The sequence below is a fragment of the Clytia hemisphaerica genome, unplaced genomic scaffold, assembly GCF_902728285.1.
Source record: "Clytia hemisphaerica strain Z4C2 unplaced genomic scaffold, Clytia hemisphaerica genome assembly, whole genome shotgun sequence".
In the NCBI taxonomy this organism is placed as follows: Eukaryota; Metazoa; Cnidaria; class Hydrozoa; order Leptothecata; family Clytiidae; genus Clytia; species Clytia hemisphaerica.
Genome location: NW_027104200.1, coordinates 842,444 through 865,210, shown reverse-complemented (window position 1 = coordinate 865,210; position 22,767 = coordinate 842,444). Strand labels below are relative to the sequence as shown.

Here is a 22,767-nt window from a genome sequence, read left to right as displayed (position 1 = left end):
ATAAGATTTTCCATTGCAAGTTTTTATTTTTGTGAAGCTGCATTTTTATGTCTTAACTATTTGACGTCAAATAAAAAATAAATATTTCCTTTTCTCTTTTCAGGTATGGTCAACTTAGTGGAATGGTGGAACCCATCTTCGGTGTTCTAGGTTCTTTAGTTGTGGTGGTAAGAAAGTATTTAATTCATTCCGTGCTAGTTCATCGCAAAAACGTTTTATAATTTGTTTTATGACAAGAATCGATTATTTCAGTACTCGTTTTTATTTAATTGGTGTTTATTACTTTTTATAACTGCTAGAGGTACCATAAAATGTTGTTTCATTATGCAGGTAGCAGAGCCGATTCTTCCATACGCTCTAGCGTTTGCGGCAGGAGCAATGATATATGTGGTGGTAGATGACATCATCCCTGAAGCTAACATGTGGTAAGACACCATTTCCCAGTTTTATTTTCTTGTACTTTTGTTTATCTAATCCCAGCATCTTCCTTCACTGGACTTCCTCTCTCTTGTTGTGAGCTCTTAAAAAGTTATTTGTCCCATCATATGTATGTCAAATCGATACTAACCCTATTATCTCATTTTCATGACGTCGAAAATTTCTTGTCATTTACGAAACTTAACAGAACGCTTGAAATTGATCATTATGACCTCATTTCATACTTCATCATTTATAGATGATTTAATTTTTGTTCCTCATAGTGGTAATGGTCGCTATGCATCCTGGGGCACAATGCTTGGATTCATCGTCATGATGTCACTTGATGTTGCTCTTGGTTAATCAATTGTTCCTGTTTTCATTTTATATTATAGATTTTGTTCAAATTGATTTTTCTCTACATGAAAAAACAGCCTTTTTAGGAGAATATAGTACTACAAAAAGTGCCCTTTTTGGCTCTTCCATCGGACACTATCCTGCCTTTTTCAAATTATGGCCTTTTATCAAGGCTTTGAAAACTGATTTTTAAGTCAAAACTTCTGACCCGCTGATTGATACCCTTGAAGACGTTTATTCTATATTTTTGTTATGATTTTGGTGTATCTTTAGGTTTTAGTTTTTTGTTTTGATCCTTTAGGCATATAAATTAGTACTGATATTAGTCAGAAAATATTATAATTTCCTATTTTATTTTTTACTTTCTTAATTAATATATTGTATTCTACAGTAGCTATTTTAAATTTCAATTTTTCACAACTCTTTAGAAGTTCTCTAGGTTCAATGAGAGTTAGATTTACAGAATTATATTATCATAATATTTTCATGTATTTAGGATATTGGTGCGGAGTGTTAGTGATGGTGTGCAATTTTTATAGTTTTTTAGCTGAGAGAAAGCGATTTTACGATAAATTTATATTATGCATGTCAAAAAGGAACTTTGCATGTTCAAATTTTTTTTTTTGTTCACAGTTTCCCATCCATACGATAAATGACCATTGTATACGCAAACCTAGTGTCCTAGTAGACCTTCGTTTTGATCACGCAACCTTAACGGCTGTGTAACGTCTTTGTAAACACTGAGAGACTTTATTGACATTCTGTTATTCTTCCAGGTGAAAAAAAACCTTAACTCAGTACTAAATAAAAGACAACACAATGTCCTCCTCAGCGTCAGGGCAGAATGGACTTCTTGAAGACTTGCTTTCCTACAGCAATTTGGTGCATGCCATTGCTGGAGCCACAGGAAGTGTTGTCGGAATGTCCACATTCTATCCACTGGATATCGTCAGAACTAGATTCCAAGGTATGTTCATCGATGAATGATTATCTAGAATATGCACCACTGCAACGACTTGAATTGTGTAATACATATCATGCAACTTTTTAGATTTAGGTGACCCTTTTCCAGTGTGATACTGACGAATTGATAAAAAATTTTGATTCTGAAAACTGAAGACTTTTTACATGCTGATTCGTGATCATTTTCTAGAAGTATTGATTTCCTGATATGATAGTCTGTAAAGAATGTTTAATGTGCACGAGGACAGTTATGATGGAAAAAAAGAAAATGGTGCTCCGGAAGGAATTCTTGGTTAGAATCGTTCGGCCCAACAACTTAAGCTATGATGGTAATGAATTTCTTTCTTTCCACTTATTCAGCGGATGAGAAATTGAAAGCAGTGGGTCCACTTCAAGCTATGAAGAATTGGCTGATGAAGAAGGGGTGTAAGAAAAAATCTTTTAACCTACCCCGGTGGGTGGAGGTCCTATAAATTCACCTCTGTCGTCGTCCGTCCGCCCGTCCTCGTTACCAGCTTTTCTCGAGATTGAATCATAGGAATGCATTTGATTTTTGGTACAAATGTGCAAAACGGTGGTGGCCAAAATGTGACGGAGCCCGATTTTCGAAACAAAAAATTTTGGGCAAATTTGGGCTTTGTGAAAAATTGGATCATTAAATTTTTTTGATTTTTTGCATGAAGGTAAAAATCATAGGTAAAAGATGGCTCTAGCAGATTTTTGCAAAAAAATTATTTGGCTTAAAAAACGCATGTTTATCTATAAGAATCACTATTAATAAGCATACATCAATGTTCTTAGTCAAATTACTCAATTTCTTTATGTCTTTGCTTTTTACAAGATTGGCTCTTTTATTCTTTATGATTTTTTGCACAAGATGCATAACTATAAACCCTCGAATGTGACGAGCCCGATTTTCAAAGAAAAAAAAATGTTTTTGGGCAAATTTGGGCCCAAAAACGGCTTAAAAAGCGGGTTTTTTGGACTTTGTGTGAAAAATTGGAATGATTTTTGCATGAAAGTAGGGTAAAAGATGGGTCAAGCAGATTTTTGTATAAAAACTTTTCAGCTCAAAAAAACGCATCTTTATCTATAAGAATCACTATTAATAAGCATACATCAATGTTCTTAGCCAAATTACTCAATTTTTTGATGAGATCGATGTCTTTTTATGCTCACGAAGTCTTGAATATGAAAGAATATTTCAAGAGCATGAAATTTTGGTTTCTAAAAGTTTTTTTTGTAAGAAACAAACGACTAATTTTAATAAATCGTCACTATTTGTGTTCTGAATGATTGTTTAACGTTCATGCTCACGTAGATATCAATTATATATGTGTTAAACGCATAACCAAGTAGGTCCATAAAAGTATCACTTGTTATTTTTTTTTTTAATATTTCAAGAATACTTAAGTTAAAGGAGACAGGTCTATCAATCCCATAGTACTGGAGTTTGTAGCTTTTGGAGTCACCTTTAGAACCTAGGTGTGATATCATATGTCCTAACTCTGAACTAAAAGATGACACATACTCTCTTAGTTAGATCTTGTTGCAACTTTCAACCAAAAAATCATTTCCACCCCTAATTATCTGCAAGTGAAAAAAAAAAAGGATTTCACCTGAACTAAATTCTCCAATTTTTTTTCGAATGCGAAATTTTTATTCTGCTAGCTGAATTATTTCCAAGCCTCTTTTTTAGAATAATTCATTCTTTTTCTCAGGGAAGCGTTGTATAGAGGACTGGGTCCCGTGTTGACCAGTTTGTATTGCTCCAACTTTGTTTACTTCTATTCGTTCAATGGCATGAAAATGATTGCCAACTCGAACGGGCTGAAAGCATCTGTTGGAAGGGATTTGGTGCTAGGCTACGTAGCAGGTTCGTAGAAAATTCGGCTATAACGATTCCAAATTAAGTTTCGAGGGTCGTATAATAATTGCAAGCGGTTACTTTTACAGAAGAATCCGTTTTCAACAGAAATAACAGAAAACAGAAAGAATATTTAAATTTTAAATAGTCTATTACGAAATGGAATGTCAGACTCAAATGGTGTGGGCCTTTTTCTGTATGTAAAATGTGATTCCCTTACGCTATAACTCATGTTTGCTTGGATCCTTAACTTTGAGATAACTCTGACCCTTTCTTGGCTAGGTTGTATCAATGCTATGATGACCACTCCATTGTGGGTGACAAACACTCGATTGAAGTTGCAAGGCGTATTGAAAGACGAAGCAGGAGAACAACCTGAGAAAAAATTCAACGGATTGATCGGTAATTCTAGATATTACCTTCTTATCTTTGTTGGGCGTCTTATCAGATTACCTTATTACACAAATATTACTAGGCAAGTATTCGACGGCCTTGAAATTTGCGCGATCTGAAATTAACACGAATTTTTCTGCTTTTTCAAAGAAACAGCGACTGGTTTTGATTAAGGGGGTTTTTATTGACATGAAATATTTCAATTCGTGTTGATAAAATGACTATAGAGTGTAATTATATGTAAGATGGATTTTAGTTTCTTTTTGCACATCATATTTACCAGTGTGGTCTAATTATTAACGTATTTTTTATTTTTCTACAGATGGTATGAGAAAGATAGCAAAAGAGGAGGGCGTACACGCCTTGTGGAATGGCGTTGAGGCGTCATTTATTTTGTCAGGAAACCCGGCCATTCATTTTATGGTTTACGAAGCTTTGAAAAGAGTTGTGTTGAAAGCTAGAGGAGCACGAGGCAAAACAGCTGTAAGTTCTTCTCTGTAAATTTCTATCTCCTTAGCAACTGTTTGCGAAAGTTTCTTCAAAGATGTCCCACATTAGATATAATTGCGGTGGTCGGTTTTACATCTCACATTATCTTGTACAGGGATTCTTGCCAACTTTCATTCCATTTCAATCTTCCTTATTTTTTCTTTATTTGAAAAAATGACAAGTGCATTACCGAACATATATTACATAACACTACTAACATAGATATGATAGTCCCTCCCCCGCTGGGAACTACCTTATTACCCGAATATTACTAGTCATTTTATTAACACGAATTGAAAAACTTAGTGTTAATAAAAATCCTCTTAATTAAAACCAGCCTGGCGGTGTCCCTTGAAAAAGCATAAAATTCGTGTATTAATTTTTGCGTGTTAATTTCAAGGTCGTTAATACTTTTGCCTTGTAATATTCGTGTAAGATAAAGTGGTATCTCCAGAGGTACTAGACTATGTTAAAAGAAACAAAAATAATACTGGAAAAAATAATGTAGGGAGCTATGATTGTTGAGTCAAGACTAGAACAAAGCTTTCCTTTCTTTCACAGACGTTATCATCGTTCGAATCATTCGTTATTGGTGGGTTTGCGAAAGCAGTGGCTACCGTCATCACTTACCCCTTACAATTGATTCAATGTCGTTTGAGGGTAAGTTTCTCTTCGTCTATCATTTTGGAAAACTCGACCTGTCTGCTAATTAGTCAAGGGAAAATGGCCTGAAAACCCACCTTGGACGGAACTTTGTACATTAGGGAATGAAGCCCAAAATTCGGTAAAATATGAAAGGTGAAAATGGGATGGTTCGAGATGATTTAATTAATTATTCAGTAAAACCCAGACGTTGAATCGGCAGAAAATTCTGTACATACAACTCTTCATTTATTTTTCTTACTTTGATTTTTGTAGGCTAAAAGGAGAAGTAACGACGGGTCTGGATCAATGTCAAGTGTATTGGAAGAGGTTTTAAGGTAAGTCTTTTTTATATTCTGCATTTTTAATAAAGAAATGTGTGCAATCTGTATCATTGTCAATATTTTCCGAGAATCTGACAAACTCGAGCTCCCATCGTGACACGTCGAATTCTGGGATGTTATTCATTATTTTGAATTTTTGGACCTACCCCGGTGGAAGTCCTATAAATTAACCTGTGTTTGTTCGTTCGTCCGTTCGTCCGTTCGTCCGTTCGTCCGTCCGTCCGTTCGTTCGTTCGTTCGTTCGTCTGTTAGCAACTTTTCTCAGGGTTGAATCATAGGAATCTTTCGATTTTTGGTACAAAGGTGCAAAATGGTGGTGGCCAAAATGTGACGGAGCCCGATTTTCGAAAAATAATTTTTTTGGCCAAATTTGTGCCAAAAAACGGCAAAAAAACGGGTTTTTTGGACTTCGTGATATATTGGATCATTGTTTTTTTCTGATTTTTTGCATGAAAGTATGTAAAAGGTGGCTCAAGCAGATTTTGGTAAAAAGAAGATTTTTTCGGCTCAAAAAACGCATCTTTATCTATAAGAATCACTATTAATAAGCATACATCAATGTTCTTAGCCGAATTACTCAAGATGTTTTTTTTTGCTCACGAAGTCTTGAATATGAAAGAATATTTCAAGAGCATGAAATTTTGGTTTCTAAACGTTTTTTTATAAGAAACAAACGACTAATTTAAATAGATCGTCACTATTTGTGTTCTGAATGATTGTTTAATGGTCACGTCACGTAGATATCAATTATAAATGTGTTAAATGCATAACCAGGTAGGTCCATAAAAGTATCACTTGTTTTCTCTTCTTTTTTTGCTGCAGGACATCTGGGTTCAACGGCTTATACAAAGGTATGGAATCGAAATTATACCAAACTGTCCTCACTGCATCTCTCATGTTTTTGTCATACGAAAAAATTATGGCTTTGATTTATACTGTCTTCAAAGTTCACCAAAAATCAAAGAAGCCTTGATACCTTTTGGACCACCATAGAGACGGATTGGGAATATGGATTTAGAACACGTGCGGGAAAATGATTTCAGGCCCGCACAACATTTACATACATTGAACATTAGTAGGTATCAAATTTTTGGATTTCTACCCATGCATTACATTAGATAACATGATTCAAATTATACCATGATTCAAATTAATTTACTCTGATTTATTGCCGATTGAGGTATTTGACTGGACTATTAGACAATATACCTGTATAAATCTCAAAAGAAACTATTCAAATCAAACTCAGACTGCATATGGGACTGCTTGAAAAATGGATCTTCCAAATAGACTCGATAATTTAGAAATTTTTATATAAAAAATTACAATTTACCAAACGAGATTATATTTTTTGTTTTGTTTTAGAATTTTATTTATCGATTAAAATGAGGAATTCTTGGGAAATAATACTTTTTGAACAAAATAACAAATTAAAGTGTGTTTTTATTCTCATTTAGCTTACGATCAACTTTCGTTCACAACATTTTTTAAAAGTACAACTAAAACCTGAAAGAAATCATATTATCTGCCTAGCTCTAGCACTATTCAAGTCCAATTTGAATTTAGAACGAGAAATATCATTCTCTGGTGGTGACACTTTCCCAATTTTCCAACACAGTGAGTGTGTTGGCAAACATTTGAAACATTGTTCTATTCACTTCTAACGGTCTTCATTAGCAGCATCATTTTTTCGGCAGATATGGAGTCCAGCTCGTCTTGTAATTCAACTATTGATTGTTTGTGTTGTTGGCGCCAAAACTTTTCAAACAAATGGACCTAAGTGAATAAAATAAACGAATAAACTTCATAATCATCACGGAAAAGAAACCAAAGACCTTTGGGTATTTGTGAAGCTTCTATTATACTGTGTATCGGTGTCAGCTTTTTACTAAATACCGCGGGTAGCGTGCTTCGTTTCGCTACGAATTGAAATGAAGTTATTCTATTGGTCAACTATTGGCTAGAAATGACGTAAGAATTTCGTTACGGAGCGGGACCGTAACGCGTGCACGTGGTCTACTCTTGTCTCCCGAATAGACGCCCTCCCGCTAATTGTTAAAAGAAAAAAAATCCATCCCCCCGCTCTTATTAAGACCCACTGCTAATTAAATTCGAATAATTCAATATTTTATCACAGTGTAGATAGACCTTTAACTTGTTAAAATTTTCCTTTTTGTTAGTATTGGTTCTTATTTTACGTGTTCATTTGCTAAAATCTCTTTTTTGTTGTTGAAATTGATACCAGTTGATACCCGCTAATTAATTATTCGAAAATTTTCCACCCAGGACATTCTTATTACAACCCTCCCCCCCCCCGCTTATTAATTTTTGGGAAAATGTTTTTGAAAGTTCTCCTCTGCTGGACTAGCCTCATTTTCAAAAATTTTCCACCTAGGACATTTTTATTCCAACCCCTCCCTACGCTTATTAAGTTTTGAGATTTTTTCCAATCCCCCCGCTTATTCCAACCCCCCGGCTATTAGATACCCGAGAAAGGTATGTAGCTTCTTTTAGATTGTCTCGAAAGAAAAGCTTGTTTTTTTAGGCGTCGTTCAGTAGTTTTGTATCATATCCCGCTAAAGGAATGTTGTCATATACCTCAGTTTGAAATTTGTCGAATTCTTCGTTGGATTGCTTGAGTTCTTCTTCTAATCGTTTGACTTGATCTTGATATTTGACCAATGATTCACCTTCCTTTGCGTTCGATGTTTCGAGGTCCTCTAAAAACGAAACAAGCGAAAAGTGATTAGAAAAGATATTCAATACATGGGTACTGATGTAATCTCTAATATTTGTTTAATGCGTTCAAATCTCTCGTCTGAAAGGCCCTTTTCAACAATTTTTTTAGGGAAAGAAGCTTTTGACAAATCTTCAAATTCAAGAATTATTTGCATTTCACGTGTAACTTACTAATGGTCCTCTCTCTGTGCAAGATATCTTCTTCCAATCGTGTGATCTGTTTTGCCATATCATCGTTCCTGCTGGTTAACATGGAGACACGGTCTTGCAATTTCATCATTTGATCACGATCAGTATCGATGATGTCTGCCATTTCTTTCAGTTTATTGTTCAACTTGTAGATAGCTTCTTGGTGAGCCTGTTTCTCTTTCGTCCGATCTTCATGTTCTCCCTGCGAAACGAAGAAACGAAAGCTAGAGATAAATGTATATTGGTAAACAATATCCCAGCAACTGATTCGAGAAAACCTGAGTGTCTAGCTCACCCTTATAGTAGAACCAAATCCAAAATAGTTAATTTTAGAGCATTCGACTCGAGAAACATTCTAGATGTACATTTTAAAAAAATGTCATTGATTGCTTTCAGAGTTTTTCAATCTTCTTGCCAACACTAAGCTCCCAATTTCAAATTGCTGAATATTCAAGAGCAGTGGTTCTATAAAGATTCGATGCTTTTCAAATTTTACCTGAATAATAACTTTGATTCGTTTCAACTCTTCAGTCAGCCTCGTGCGAATGTGTTCAGACTCCAATCGATGTCTTTCGTATTCCTCTCTCAGATCACGAAGTCTTTCTTCTAAATCTCGTTTCTCTTGTGTTTCCACGGCAAGTGATTGTTGTGTTTCAGTCATGGTTTGACACAGTTTCTCATTCATGATCTGTTTTTCGTTACATTGTTCTTGAAGTAATTTCAACTTTTTCTCAGCCATTCGGAAACGTTCATCATTTTCCATGAAGATCATTTGACAATGTTTCAACTTCTCTTCCAGATCGACCACTTGCTTTTCCTTCTCACTGATCGATTTCGAAAAAGTCGCTATTTTAATGTCTTTCTCCTCTACCTCGCTCTCCAAGCTCTCTTTCTTTTTTGAAACTTTGTCCATGCTTTCTTTGAGGTGGTTGCTATCTTCTGTAATCTCCTTGAATTCTCTTTCTCGTTTCTCTTGTTTACTTTGTAACTCTGCCAACTCTTTTTCACTCTTTTCATATTTGACTTGAAGCTCTTCCTTAATCTTACGAACATTCATGAGTTCAATTTTCAGATCTTCTCGACTCTTATTGAAGTTGGAGCGTTCAGATTCCCAAACTTCCGTCATATTACCTAACGACACACCTTTTCCTGAAACCTCCGCGAGCTTCATTTCAATTTCACGCGTTTTGTTGTTGCTTTCTCGTAGCTCTTCCCGGATATTTTCATTTTGTTGTCTTTCTCTTTCCAACTGCATTTTAACCTCTGCTCCCTTCATCCTCTCATCGTCTACCTGTGATTTCATGGTATCTTGCTTCAACTTCAACGCGATGTTCTCCTCTCGCACTCTCCCCATATCCCCTTGCAGCGATTCGTATTTCTTCTCAAACTCTTTCCGGTCACCTTTGTACGATTCGATCGTTTTTTGAAGGTCGTCCACCTTTAGTCGAGCACACCTTTCCCTAAATAAAAAAAGGTTTTACGTTATGTTAAAGTAACGTGATGGTAGGGAGTGACAGCCAAGGATTACTGATTTTCGCGCCTCATTTTTTTCACTTTACCAAAAGTTGTCGCCTAAGTCTTATTCAAGTACTTGTGCTTCTGGATGTCAGATTATATTACATCTTGTTTCTACACCTGGTTTAAATTATCGTCTACTCAGAATATAGATTGACGCTTTTCTTGACAGGACCTGATTCTAATAACAATATCACGATGATTATGGACACTCATAAATAACCTTCTAACTGAATTAAATATTTGAGAGAAAGTAGGTTTCGTAGACGTAGGACACTCTCGAAAAAAGCACTTAAGATGAGGAGGAAAGTATTGACTTACTGTGATTCCATTTCTTTCTTGGCGATGATGACTTCACCTTCCAGGGTTTTGACTTTTTCTCTCAGTGTTCCATCACCGTCACCATAAGATGCCAGCTTCTTCTGATAAGCTTCCACTTTTAACTGTTGTTGCTTGACAAACGTTTTCATACTATCAAAATGCACTGATATCTCCCGAAATCTATTAAAAAAAATTTCATTGTCGTAACGTCTGCTTTAGAGAAGAAACTCATGGATTTTCAACACGCCTCCCTTCTTTTCAATTCTTGAAAACTACCACTTGTTATCAAGGCACTGTGGTATAGTGGCCTTTGACCTTGATTTTCGCACAGGCGACGAAGTGAGGTTTGATTCTCACTCGTAGCGGTCCACTTAACAAACGAGAGAACCTTCGCCCAGGTGAAGCCATGCGAGGGGACAGGGTAAGGGGCATTCATTCATTTAAAGCGTCAAAAGTTCCGAAGATGGGCTTCAAAGCTAGCTGCAATTCAACTATAGATATAGATATAAATAATTTCTTTCCCTTTTTCCGATCGCTCAGATCCTTGAGAAAATATAGATGTCGATTCACATCCACCATTTGATATAAACTTACATTTGTTTTGTGATTCTCTTCTTTTTTGCTTTCACTTTTGACCAGCTACTTAAGAATCACGAAAAATTTAGAAACGAAATTTTAAAACGGACCATACCCGATCATTTATTATACTTCCTGTCCTTCAGGTAAATAATAGGGGGGATGTTATTTTGCAAAAATGGCGTAAATTCTTAGCCCATTGTCAAAAGTTGCCTTTGGGTATAAAAAGAGAAAAAATTATGTTAAAACCCTATGGTACCCTTTCAAGGTTGCCACGGGCAGGGTGGCACCGTGGCTCCGCCAGCAAAATCGAAATTTCAAAAATTTTCAAAACATAGTGAAGTGACCCCTCATTTGAAAGGTATTTTCATGCTGGTTAAGAAAATCAATATAATGAGGTTGAATAACACTGTCACAAAAAGTAATTTCCAACAGTTGGCAAAATTTTGAGGATTTTGCTAAAAACGCAATTTTTTGATCGTTTTTCTTAAGTTACTTTTTGTGAGAGTGTTTTTTACCATTACAATATTGATTTTCTTAATCAGCATGAAAATACCTTTCAAATGAGGGGTCACTTCGCTATGTTTTAAAAATTTTTGAAATTTCGATTTTGCTGGCGGAGCGGCGGTGGCACCCTACCCGTGGCAACCTTGAAAAAAGTTCCACAGTGTTTTTACATGAATTTTTCTTCTTTTTATACCAAATGGCAACTTTTGACAAATGGGCTTAAAAAATTAGTCCTAACATCCCCCCTATAAATAATCAAAGAAGAATTACCTGTTTAATGTTTCGTTGATGTAATTTTCTTGTCTAACATTTTCATCTTTCAATAGCTCAATATCAGCCAACGCATCTTGCATGGTCCCTTCGTAACCTTCGTATTCTGTTTCGACAACACGTAACTTAGTAGAAAGCTCTTGTTTCTCTTCACTTAGTTTAGACATTGCCGATTTACACGTCTCGATTAGTGTTTCTAGGGAGCCAACTTCTTCTCTTAGTACATCAGATTGTGCACAAGAGTCAGTTGCAAGGGAGTACATTTTCTTAGCTAATTCATCGCTTCCAAAGATTTTGCTTTCAGCTTCCTTCAGTTTTTCAAAGCACAACCGAAACCGTTCTTTTTCTTCTTTAATTTCATGTTCAAGAGAATCTATTTGGGTCTGCAAAGAGATCTTATCGCGTCGTTCAACTTCCAACTTTTGATCGACCTCTACTTGCCTTTCAGTCAATGTTTGAATCTCTGCTTTCAGTGAGGTATTTTTGTTACGCAACTCTTGGCATTCTCGAGATGACTGGTCTAGTTTCTGGATCAAACTGTTTTCACGATCACCTTGGGTTGCCAATAAAGCTGTTGCATCTGACAATTTCTTCTGTAAATAATGGTAGGTATCGTCGGAAAGTCTTGTATTGGTGCTACTTCCTTCACTGGTGATCACATCTCCCATGAACGGGTTAGTTCCGCAACCCAACTCTTCAAGAATACGTTCATTACTGAGGTAAGTCTCATTTTCATTTGTATTTTGCGAATACATTCTTCAAAACTTTCACAATTCATGAAAACATTTTCTAAAATTGCGATCTTTTCTCTAGCTTGTGTACATGTCAAATGAATTAAAAAGAATTCGCTGCATTGGACCAAACGGAATACACGTTCGTCGTGAAAACTTTACGTCACTTCTAAAAATAAAAATGAATAAACACTACAGTGTCATCCGACGTCAGAAAAAACGGCGCGAAAATGCCTTTCCATTTATTTCGTTCCCGATGATCAACACGCAGTTTATGTTTCGGAGACGAAGGATATTGAGGGCTACGGTAAGTGATACAAAACAAAGTCAATAGATTATGTAAGGCTTTAATATCGCCTTTGCTCACATAAACAGAAGATGGTATTTTGGTGTTTTTACCATCGTCCGGCAAATGGACGGTGATTTTGGAGACATGTCAACTTTGCTTTATACCGCCCCCTCGATTTATCTCGAATACTTACATATGGCTATTAAAACTTTAGATAAAATGTATTATACCATTCTGTGGCTTAGTTTGATGTTTTTTATATTTTGTCGGAAATGATATTAAGAAATGAATGTAAAATATATTTGAAAAAATTGAATAAAAAGCTTTTCGGCTTACGCCATCATCAGTTATCATACAAGTAAAAAGAAAGTAACAAATTTATTGAAAAAATTGGAAAAAATGTGAGTAATTAAAAGCAATAAAAATTAAGTGACGATAAAATATATTACAGTATAGGGAATTATTAAAAAGCTATAAATATCATATTATAGATATTAAGAAAGGATCCTGTTCAAATGATTATATCGAAAAGTCGATATTTCTCTCGACTAGTTGGCGGACGCCTTGCAATGCTTTAGTTAAGCTTTCGGACAATAATTTGAATCTAACTTCCAAAGATTTATGTCCGTCTCTGTTCTGCTCATTCAACATTTATATGAAAGTACTTGAAAGTACGTTGGAAACACTTCTTACATTAATGAAGATCTCAAATGTACTTTTTGGGGGATAAGTTCGTCGGAGAAGAAATTTGCTTAATAAAACTTCGGTCATAAATTCAATATTTTGGTCGCCTTTTTCCCCGCGATAGAAAAAATCTTAGCACGAAACTCAAGTTTTAATAGAAATGTGCATTTGTTGACTCGTACCTATCTGTTTTGGAAAATTTTATGATAAGTTTCTATGTCTTATTTCCGAAGAAAAAGAGCATTAGGTATACATTTGCAATGGAGTTTACCCTTTTTTAGAGCAAATATTTTCAAAACGGTAAGAGTGACAAAGTTCTTTGAATTGAATTGGTTTAATGAATTCTTAATGTGGACTTTCTCTTTCACTATTGTATCGTCTCCTCTGAATCGAATATATTTTGAATTATTTTGAAATCTTATGTAGCATTCATGCAAATTTTATATCAAATCTAACTTCTCTATAAGAATATTTTTACCCTTTTTTCGATTTTCCATGGATCGGAACCATATTTCATTACAGATAATCTTCTACACATCGGGGGAAGTAAGGTATTAAGCTGACAAAAAAGGTAGGTCTTACTTATATACATATTCTACTTTGATATTGCCAGAATATATGTGCTCTTCTTTTTAAGAAACTTAATTTTTCAATAGAACCTTAACTTCATTAAAATATTTATCAACCGAATAAGAATAACACTGTATGAATCGGCTATCGAAGTTTTCTCCTTTCTCTTTACTATCTTTTTCAGCGTGCGGTTTTCAAAGAACAAGAAAGTCAGAAGAAATCAAGTACTGTATTTTTCGAGAATTTTGATAACCTCTGCACATTGGAATATACCGCGTTCTGTATTTTGTCATGAAGAAACTAGTGTGATACTTCTACTTGAAACCTGACGGCAAATAAAGATCTACTGGTGACGGTAAGCAAAAGTAAACGCTTTTTGGTTTTATTCGACTTTTGGTTTTATTTGAGACCTTTTTATTTATCTTCTTTTTTGCTGTTCTTGCTGGTTCTTGTCGATTTCACAGACCTTACCTTAGAGAGACTTAAATTTTGCAAAAAGTGACCATCAGAGAGGCGATATTTGAAAACTGTCTCCCCTTTAATAAATTTTCATGACTTCGATTCGATTTTAAGAGACTTTGAAAGGTAAAAAAAGCTCCTTCGTTATGATCCGTACATACCAAAGTACCCAAATATTCCTAATTAAACTCTGGTCTTAAGTTTGGTGGCTGATGAGTCCAGTGCTGTCTACCAATGTAGTTCTCATGGGCGTAATCCACTATTTCTAACATAATAAAAGATTATGTCCGTGAATCATTTCAGGAACGTCAAATTAAAAAACATTAATCAGTTTGGAACATTTGTTAGATAGCAAGCACATGATTTTCCGTCTAATAGTGATCATATTTTTGTTTTATCTCACTAGCTATGTTTTTGAAGTTGGAATCGGCTCGAAAGAACGAAAGAGACGAAGAGAACATTCCCTTAACGAGCAACAGATCGACAATACACTCGGGGCGTGAACAATTCCCACCTCCAGCCGGGCGGAATTTATATACACCGCCCTTAATTGTCAAAACACCGGATGAAGACTATCGAAAACAGTTCAACTCAACATCAGGTACGATTTATTGGCTAGTGCTAGGTCGCGGCAGCTACAAGGTTTTACTGTAGGATTTCCATCAAGAGCAAACTGCATGTTTAGTACCTTTTCAAGTAGCAGCTTTTCAAGTTCTGAGAGTCTGCAAAATATGAGCCAGAGTGAAGAATCTTGCTAATGTTATCTACATTTTCACATTCAAATTTTCCTCTAAGCTGACAACGTTTTGTTAAGAACTCTAGATTTATTCTCCCTTATTCCCTCGTGCCTCAATAATTTTGTAACCGCTGAATGATATTTCGCTAATTCTTTTACCTGTGACTTGTAGCAAAAGACGGTACTGATATAGGCTATCTGATGCGTTCTCCAAAACGACAAAATGGTGGACCGTCCAATAGAAATCATCGAACCAGGGACCATGTTGATGCCGTCAACTTTCGAAGACGAAACAAACAAAACCAAAGATCCGTTCAAAACAAACGATCCGTTATTGAAGAGCCTTTCAGACGCCATAATTACAAAAGCCCGGCGCCTCTCGATGAAGCACGCATTTCAGTCAAGCAGCGTACGCTTGAAGAACGCGGAGAAATCGAAGGGCATGATCTTTTGACAGGTAAGACTTTTCAATATGTACATTTTCAACAATAGGACGAGTATCGTCAAACATAGTAAGCGATCCATTGTATAGATTATGATCTTACTAAAACACTCACGACATAAACGACTTGAATAACTACAGTTGAAGTTGAATGAGTAAGATTATTATGGATAATAACGTGTTCTTTGATGATATCGAGCGTGCTTTATCACTTACTTCTTACCAACAGGCAATCGTGGAGCATCGATGGGGATGTTGGATAGCGATGGGAACAGTAGCGACAATGGCGAAACTACATTACGAAAAAAGAAGAATACATATATCAAGAGCAAAGAACTCATCACTTATTTTGCACAACTCGCTCGAAGTAAGAACCCTACCGATGCAATAGATCTCAAGATGGTGGACCGTCTCATTCGCAATGGTGCCAACCTCAACGTTACCGATAAATACGGTCAAACGGTCATGCATGAAGTGGCAAAGAACTGGCACACTGACGTCGCAAAATATCTCATCAAGCGGGGCGCTATTTACGACGCCAAAGACCGTTATGGGCGGACACCCCTTCATCTTGCATCGGCTGTGGGACATGTAGAAATGATTGATTTTTTAGTGGGTCAAGATCACGGTAAGTTTTATCATTTTTTTTTTTTTTTCGATAAAAATCTTTATGACGGTTTTAAGTCCCTTACTGAAATGTATAAGGGAATTTCGCTCAGACTTTAATGCGTTCTAATATATGTTATCCGATATTACAAATCATTTTTGTAGAATTCGACTTTCTTTCCCTTACAGTTTTGCCTGTAGTCTATGGCCATAAAGATTTCAAGGGCCTGATTTGCTTATCCCCTTTAAAAAAATTCTCTAAATAATACTATTTTTGAAGCTGACTATTCTTGTCTCGGTTTACTAAGGAATGATCCCTTACTTAATATCCTATTACGCCATTGCGAGGAAAGGTCGACCAAAATCGTTGTATACCTTATTGATCGGGCGGTTTGTGGTGCTATCAATGGTGCACGGGTCGCGGCTTCACTAGATCCCTACTGTTTCACAATTAAAAGAGGACGTATCGCACTCATTCCACTAAATGACTGTAAAAGGCTTTGATTCGTAAACTTGAACATTTTCAGAGAAACTAAAAGACGTGACGAAGGACGAGCGTCAGACAGCGCTTCATTACGCAGCAAAGAACAACTCAGTAGGAGCGTTGAAAGTCCTTTTGAAGCTGGGTGCGTCGATGAACGATCGAGACTATCGATTACGTACTGCTCTCCATCTCGCTGCTGAAAACGGTAATATGCTTTTTTTAGTAATAATTCTTACTTAAGAGTGATATTTGCTTGACTTCATTTCATATAAAACTATTACAATGTCAAAAAACAAACACTTTTTACCAGTGTTTTTGTCCGGTTGACACTTTTTCAAGAACGAAATTCAATTTAACCTTTACATGTCCCCTGTTTTTCAAATGAAAATGGAGAACTAGGGGTTTTGGAAGGCTAAAAAGAAATCGATTGAACGGAGGAGTTAAAAAATTAGCTTTGTTTTGGAAATGCCCCCCCACAGACTTGTAAGACAAAATTATTCTGTACTCAAATATTTCCTTGAGATTACTGCTGCTTCTCGATTTTCAGGACGTATTGAAGCTGCGCGATATTTATTGAGCAAGAACGCTCCATGTGCAGTGTACGATGATCAAGGTGTTTCATGTCTCTCCATCATGGTTCAGAAGATGCCTGGTGTAGCCTTCCTGGCCTTGCAACAATTCTACGCTGAAGATCCTGCCAATAGAAAACTATATTGCTATTTGAATTACTTGGAGAAGAAGTTGTTAGCAGATGAGGAGTTGCAGATCAGTTGGAAATATTTGACCAAGATGGAACGAGAACGTCAAAAACGTGAATTGTCACTGAATGAGATGGTGACCAAGAAACAGATCAAGAAAGGTGAACTTGCCAAGTCCGTCTTGGAGGTGAGCACTCTTCTGTTAGAATATCTACCTCGAAACTCTTCTCTTGGACATCTGAATCTTCTTGGCTAAATTCCTTTTTTTTGGACCTACCTCCGGGTACCCCGGTGGAGGTTCTATAAATTAACCCATGTCCGTTCGTCCGTCCGTCTGTCCGTTCGTTCGTCCGTCCGTCCGTCCGTCTGTTACCAGCTTTTCTCAGGATTGGCTCATTAGTTTTTTCTGATTTTTTGCGCAATGATGCAAAATGGCAATGCCCAGAACGTGACGGAGTCTGATTTTTGAGAAAAAAATTATTTGGGCAAATATGGGCCAAAAACTACCTAAAAATAGGGTTTTTTGGACTTGGAAATTCCCTTTAACCAAATAAGAAAATATAGCTTTTCTCAATGTTGACTCGTTATTTTTTTCTGGTTTTTTACACAATGATGCAAAATGGCAATGCCTAAAATGTGTCGGAGTCTGATTTTCGAAACAAAATATATTTGGTCAAATTTGGGCCAAAAACTGCCTAAAAATAGGGTTTTTTGGACTTTGTGCAAAATCCTGTCATTACTTTTTTCTGATTTTTTGTACAAAGATGGAGGGCAAGATTCTCTAAAGAATGGCTGAAGTGGTTTTTCTCGGAAAATTCTTATTCGCCTTAAAAGACGGATTTTCGTATTTTAGGTAGGGACCGCGAAAGACGGGGGTAAAATGGTTGGAATCGACCAAAATGTTGTTTTTAGGTTTTAGACCACCTATAACCATGGGATAAGTTTTAGAAGCATTCTTATCATTAAATAAATGTCCTGTAAAAGTTTGGTGGCCATAACTTTATTTTTTATGAAAATATGAGCAATTTTGTAAAATTTTGAATGGCAGACGACCTACCAACAGAAAATTGGATTTAGACAGGTGAGCGCGTCCTCAAACCCCCATGATGTTATACATTTTTGGAACTGGAAGAGATCAGCGCTGTTTGTTTTTTTTGTCTCATTGACCCAATCAAATCCTACAAAAAATTATTCAGTTTTTTCTGGGAAAAAGCCACTTTTGAGGGCTTTAGCTGTCCTCCCCGGCATTAAGACAAAGATAATATGAAATTTCAACCTTTTTTACATATTGTTTGTTAATAAAAATTAACATTTTCAACCGCGCTCTGCTGTCTTTTTTGGCTCAAAGTTTATTGGTATTCGAGAAATTCTACAGAATTGTCGAGCGCGTGTTTGTTTACAATTCGAAAGTTCAAAGTCCACGGAGAGTGACAATCTGCCAACTCTCCGGCATACAGGATATTTTCGATTCATTCGTACGGCAAACGAAAAATTTGAAAAAAAAAATTGATAAAAAATTAAAACTTTGTCTTGAGAACCTTCGTGCCAAGTTTCAATGCTATAGCATTAATAGAAGTAAAGTTATTGCAAAAAATGTATTTTTTGACATAACCCCCGGATTTTCACTTTTAAACCTATTTAACCATGATTTTTACAAAAATCCTCGAAAATCGTTCCAAAAAAAGGGTCATTTTCAGGAGATAGAAAATTTCATATCTCGAGAACGGCTTGGCCGATTTTGATGAATGACCCCTCATTTTTTTTCTTTTTTGATGCTCTTTCCAATGAGCATGGTTTCAATGCGCTAAAAACAATTTGAAAAAATCATTGCGGTCCCTATTTTAGGGAAATTCCCTTTAACCAAATAAGAAAATATAGCTTTTCTCAATGTTGACTCATAATTTTTTTCTGATTTTTTGCACAATGATGCAAAATGGCAATGCCTAAAATGTGTCGGGGCCGATTTTCGAAACAAAATATATTTGGTCAAATTTGGGCCAAAAACAGCTTAAAAGGTTTTTTGGGCCTGAATGGTTTAAGTGATTTTCGTATTTGGGGAAATTCCTTTTTACCATTTTACATTATTCAACACACAAGATTTATTTTTCCATTCTGAATTTTTGTATAATTATTGTCACTTTTTTCTTATTTTCATCTGATGTTAATCATTAGGTAGGTCCATTCAGCATGTTGCTTGTTTTTTCTTGAATTCCTCTAAATCTAATTTTCCCCTATTTTAAACCAAATATCTGGCTCCTTGAGGTGTGTTTCATGGCTGATTTCCTTGAAGGCTCAAGAGGGATTGATTCAGCTGTAAATATGTTTGGGCACTCAGAAGTTAGACAACAACCTCGTTACGATATAGTCTCAGTCAACATCGGAAGGATGAGAATACGCTGAGGAAACGAGGTTTAGTAGATGTGTGTTCGGGAAAATGTCACTCTCTACCATTTATGTACTATATTGAACGCATCCTCTCAGGTAGGGGATACGATTCACTCTCCCCTTCAAAAGATAATAACGAGTTTTTTTCTTTCGTTCATGTTCAGAAAGTAGTTGAGCATTGGGAAGTATCTTTAGTAGTCCATCCAGCCATTCAATTATTAATAAAAAAGAAGTGGATGCTGATTGGTCGAAAGGCTTCAATTTTCAGTCTCGTTCTCAACGTCATTTACGCACTTTTATGGTCGGCAGTTGGCGTCGCAACGCCGGTAATGGGACCAACAATTTATCGGCCCTTTTCGCTGTGGTGGCATATTACAGTGCTTGAGGTGATCGGAGTTGGCTTGACCATCTATTTCATGGCTACTGTGAGTATATACTCTTTTAAGTTTGTCATTGAGCTCGTACAGAAAGAAATCTTTTTACAGTATCACAGTTTTTCCGAAAATTTCATAATTTCTGCTACTTTTGTTTTCCGATATTCACGAGACATGAATTTACTGATGTTGTCTTATGGTGTAAACTAATTAAATATTCTATACGATTTTTCTCTCTCGATCCTTTACAGCACATTGTGGAGATCCAGATCGACAAGCGACGTGATAACGCTTATGGGAAATGGGTGATCGCACAAGCAGAACGCGACCTCAAATATTGTCATCCCAGGTGGCCTGAAGAGAGACGTCACATTGATGACACCATTGAAGCTATTGGAAATCGAAAGCGAAAGCGATATTTCTCCGATGGATGGAATTGTTTTGATTGGTTCGTTTATTTGTTGGTATGGGTCGTTATGGCAACTCGTTTATTGAACCTCTTACTGGAGGACGATAAATTGAAATATTACCACATGCGCATCTTCTCTCTCACACTTATCTTCATTTGGCTTCGTCTATTACGCAGACTGAAACCTTTCCCTTACTTCGGGCCTTTCATTATCATGCTGGGCTACGTCGTTATAGATACCATGAAATTTCTGGTCTTGTTTTTATTGATTTACATTCCGTATTGTTGCGCTTTTTGGATGATCTTCGGCGGACCACAATTACGTCATTCCAAATCATTTCTTCACGAGATCAATGATATGGTGTATGATATTTTTCAAATGTCATTAGTGGGCGAGTTCAAATGGAAAGAATTTGTGGAGATTGATGAAACATTTGCACAGGTATGCTGATAAAGTACTTTTTTACTACATATTTTAGGAACCAGTTCTGTTGTGATTACCGAAGCTTTCGATAGAAATAAATAATTACAAGCCGTTTCTTGGAGTGAAATAAACTTGTCAGTCTTACCGATTTTTAAAATAAATGAAATCAACGAACAACATTTTATTTCAATCCTCTCTTAGACTTTTCACTGTCTTCTGTTTCAGCTTTTGACGGGTTCTTACATGGGTTTGACGTCAGTGGTTGCCATCAGTTTGTACATAGCTTTGTTGGCGACCACCTTTTCTCGGAAGTATCCACAAAGTGTAGCCATGGCGCTCATCATGCAAGCGGAAAGATGCGTACAGGTGGAACGAATGATCCCTAAGAAAACACACTTGAACATGAAAGCTTTCTTCCACGAAGACTGTGCACCTTTGGTAAGAATATCTTAGAGGAAAAGAATTATGACGGCAATTTAATTTGGCAGTTGAAAGATATTTTTTACTAGAAATCATTGTTGAATAAGAATTAAACTTGTTTTGACACCTGAAATAGCACGAGTATGGGAAACGGTTGAAAAAAATCTAATTTGGTGGACATTTAATTAAAGGATGGTAAAAATAGGGCATTTTGAAGGGAACTTAATTTGGGGGATATTTTATCCAATATACGGGCTTGTCTCTTTTTCTATCTGCGATCCCACAACAAAAAAATTTAGTCACAAAATTTAAACAGATAGCCCCGCTGCCAATGCTTAGTTCGGATGTGATCAAGATTTGCTATGTTTCGCTAGATTTATATTATTTCTTAACGATTCTTGTCCAGGTTGAGGAAATGAAAGGTGAATCAATCTCTATAGCAACTAACAACGCGACGTTGAGCAAGTTGGATTTCAGTCGTTGGAGAGGTCGTCATGAAAACGAAATCGATGAAGTTCGTTACAGTATGAGAGAATTGAATAAAAAGCAAGATCGTCTCGTTCATCAGTTCAGGTTTATTCTCGATAACCTTGACGATGATGATGATATGGTCAGTGAAATATAGACTTTTTGGCTAAATCATCTGAAATTTGGTTTTGATAGGCGAGGTGAATCATCGTCAGTAAAATGAGGCAATGATTTTTCCTGAATCTTTTCATGAATATGGGACGGACGAAGCAATGGAATCTTGAACTTTGTGATAAAGACAATATGGGAACTGGGGTTATCCACAGACTACAGTTTGTGATAAGAAATTCTTTTGACGTAGCAGTTATGGTGAAACTTTAAACATTTATATTTCAAGACACTACTTTTGGAACTGGGGTGAACATTCACAAAATAAGTGAAACCATTGAGCCCCTTTTAACGGTTAAAATAGTTCGGTCTCTTTACTACAAATTACGTATTGTAGAAGCTATGAAATTCAGTACTCTCGGGTACCTTATAGCCGGGGGGGGGGTGAAAAAAATCTCAAAAATTAATAAGCGGGGGGGGGGGAGTTGGAATAAGAATGTCCTGGGTGGAAAATTAACGAAAATTTTTTAGTGCTCCCCTCGGCTATTAGGTACCCGAGAGTATATACATACATAGACTCTTGTTTATAATAAGCTATCTAAATTTGAATATTAAATATCTAAATTGTTTCTCTTAAATAAACTGGAATTAAAGAATATTTGAATTCTAAGCTAAAGGCCTCTTTTGATAGGCAAGTTTTATGTAATGAGTAGAGTTCAGTATCTTTCGGGTGCGCCGAAAGACACAAAGACCACAAAGTCGTCTTTTACACTAGTGTAATATTGGTTCCCTTTCGCATATTTTACACTTTTAAATCAGCAGTTAATTTGGGAATTTACCTCCCCAATTGGCCCCTGATTTTGGTCAATCACCACGCTACTGGTAGACTTT

The 22,767-nt window shown here is 36.2% G+C and overlaps 3 protein-coding genes and 1 long non-coding RNA gene across 5 annotated transcripts; 3 read left to right on the top strand and 1 right to left on the bottom strand.

Annotated features, from left to right (window-relative positions):
* Positions 1–98: 98 nt before the first annotated feature.
* LOC136815196 (uncharacterized) lies at positions 99–1,001 on the top strand. Its single transcript, XR_010847689.1, has 3 exons — positions 99–167; positions 331–425; positions 702–1,001. It is a non-coding gene; the product is annotated as an uncharacterized lncRNA (long non-coding RNA).
* A 583-nt stretch (positions 1,002–1,584) lies between these two features.
* On the top strand, positions 1,585–6,885 carry LOC136815243 (peroxisomal membrane protein PMP34-like). Of its 2 annotated transcripts, none has more exons than XM_067071690.1 (6): positions 1,585–1,741; positions 3,887–4,006; positions 4,320–4,480; positions 5,048–5,146; positions 5,405–5,466; positions 6,295–6,885. In XM_067071690.1, exons 1-6 carry the CDS (start codon positions 1,594–1,596, stop codon positions 6,443–6,445), a joined length of 741 nt encoding a protein of 246 aa, XP_066927791.1. In that variant the 5' UTR covers positions 1,585–1,593; the 3' UTR covers positions 6,446–6,885. The 2 variants fall into 2 exon arrangements, with proteins under 2 accessions (XP_066927791.1, XP_066927789.1); XM_067071688.1 differs by lacking the exon at positions 1,585–1,741 and adding an exon at positions 3,496–3,613 and having other exon boundaries at positions 6,295–6,882.
* A 67-nt stretch (positions 6,886–6,952) lies between these two features.
* LOC136815232 (putative leucine-rich repeat-containing protein DDB_G0290503) lies at positions 6,953–12,433 on the bottom strand. Its single transcript, XM_067071676.1, has 6 exons — positions 11,590–12,433; positions 10,237–10,416; positions 8,897–9,860; positions 8,383–8,602; positions 8,071–8,192; positions 6,953–7,248 (listed from the first exon to the last, which is right to left on the bottom strand). Exons 1-6 carry the CDS (start codon positions 12,342–12,344, stop codon positions 7,123–7,125), a joined length of 2,367 nt encoding a protein of 788 aa, XP_066927777.1. The 5' UTR covers positions 12,345–12,433; the 3' UTR covers positions 6,953–7,122.
* A 1,585-nt stretch (positions 12,434–14,018) lies between these two features.
* On the top strand, positions 14,019–22,310 carry LOC136815230 (transient receptor potential cation channel subfamily A member 1-like). Its single transcript, XM_067071674.1, has 10 exons — positions 14,019–14,218; positions 14,729–14,923; positions 15,231–15,515; positions 15,730–16,128; positions 16,634–16,795; positions 17,138–17,475; positions 19,838–20,098; positions 20,299–20,898; positions 21,106–21,318; positions 21,707–22,310. The coding sequence occupies exons 2-10, from the start codon at positions 14,731–14,733 to the stop codon at positions 21,923–21,925; spliced, it is 2,670 nt and encodes an 889-aa protein (XP_066927775.1). The 5' UTR covers positions 14,019–14,218; positions 14,729–14,730; the 3' UTR covers positions 21,926–22,310.
* The last annotated feature ends 457 nt before the right edge of the window (positions 22,311–22,767 follow it).

Bases quoted from the DNA above. Each gene is read 5' to 3' on its own strand.
- LOC136815243 (XM_067071690.1), top strand. From the start codon at position 1,594: ATGTCCTCCTCAGCGTCAGGGCAGAATGGACTTCTTGAAGACTTGCTT. The intron at 1,742-3,886 runs GTATGTTCATCG...TTTCTTGGCTAG, and splicing joins CGTCAGAACTAGATTCCAAG to GTTGTATCAATGCTATGATG. The intron at 5,147-5,404 runs GTAAGTTTCTCT...TGATTTTTGTAG, and splicing joins TGATTCAATGTCGTTTGAGG to GCTAAAAGGAGAAGTAACGA.
- LOC136815232 (XM_067071676.1), bottom strand. From the start codon at position 12,344: ATGTATTCGCAAAATACAAATGAAAATGAGACTTACCTCAGTAATGAA. The intron at 8,603-8,896 runs GTAAAATTTGAA...TTCGTTTCGCAG, and splicing joins GAATCAAAGTTATTATTCAG to GGAGAACATGAAGATCGGAC. The intron at 7,249-8,070 runs GTATATGACAAC...TTATTCACTTAG, and splicing joins TCGACAAATTTCAAACTGAG to GTCCATTTGTTTGAAAAGTT.
- LOC136815230 (XM_067071674.1), top strand. From the start codon at position 14,731: ATGTTTTTGAAGTTGGAATCGGCTCGAAAGAACGAAAGAGACGAAGAG. The intron at 15,516-15,729 runs GTAAGACTTTTC...TCTTACCAACAG, and splicing joins AGGGCATGATCTTTTGACAG to GCAATCGTGGAGCATCGATG. The intron at 16,129-16,633 runs GTAAGTTTTATC...GAACATTTTCAG, and splicing joins TTTAGTGGGTCAAGATCACG to AGAAACTAAAAGACGTGACG.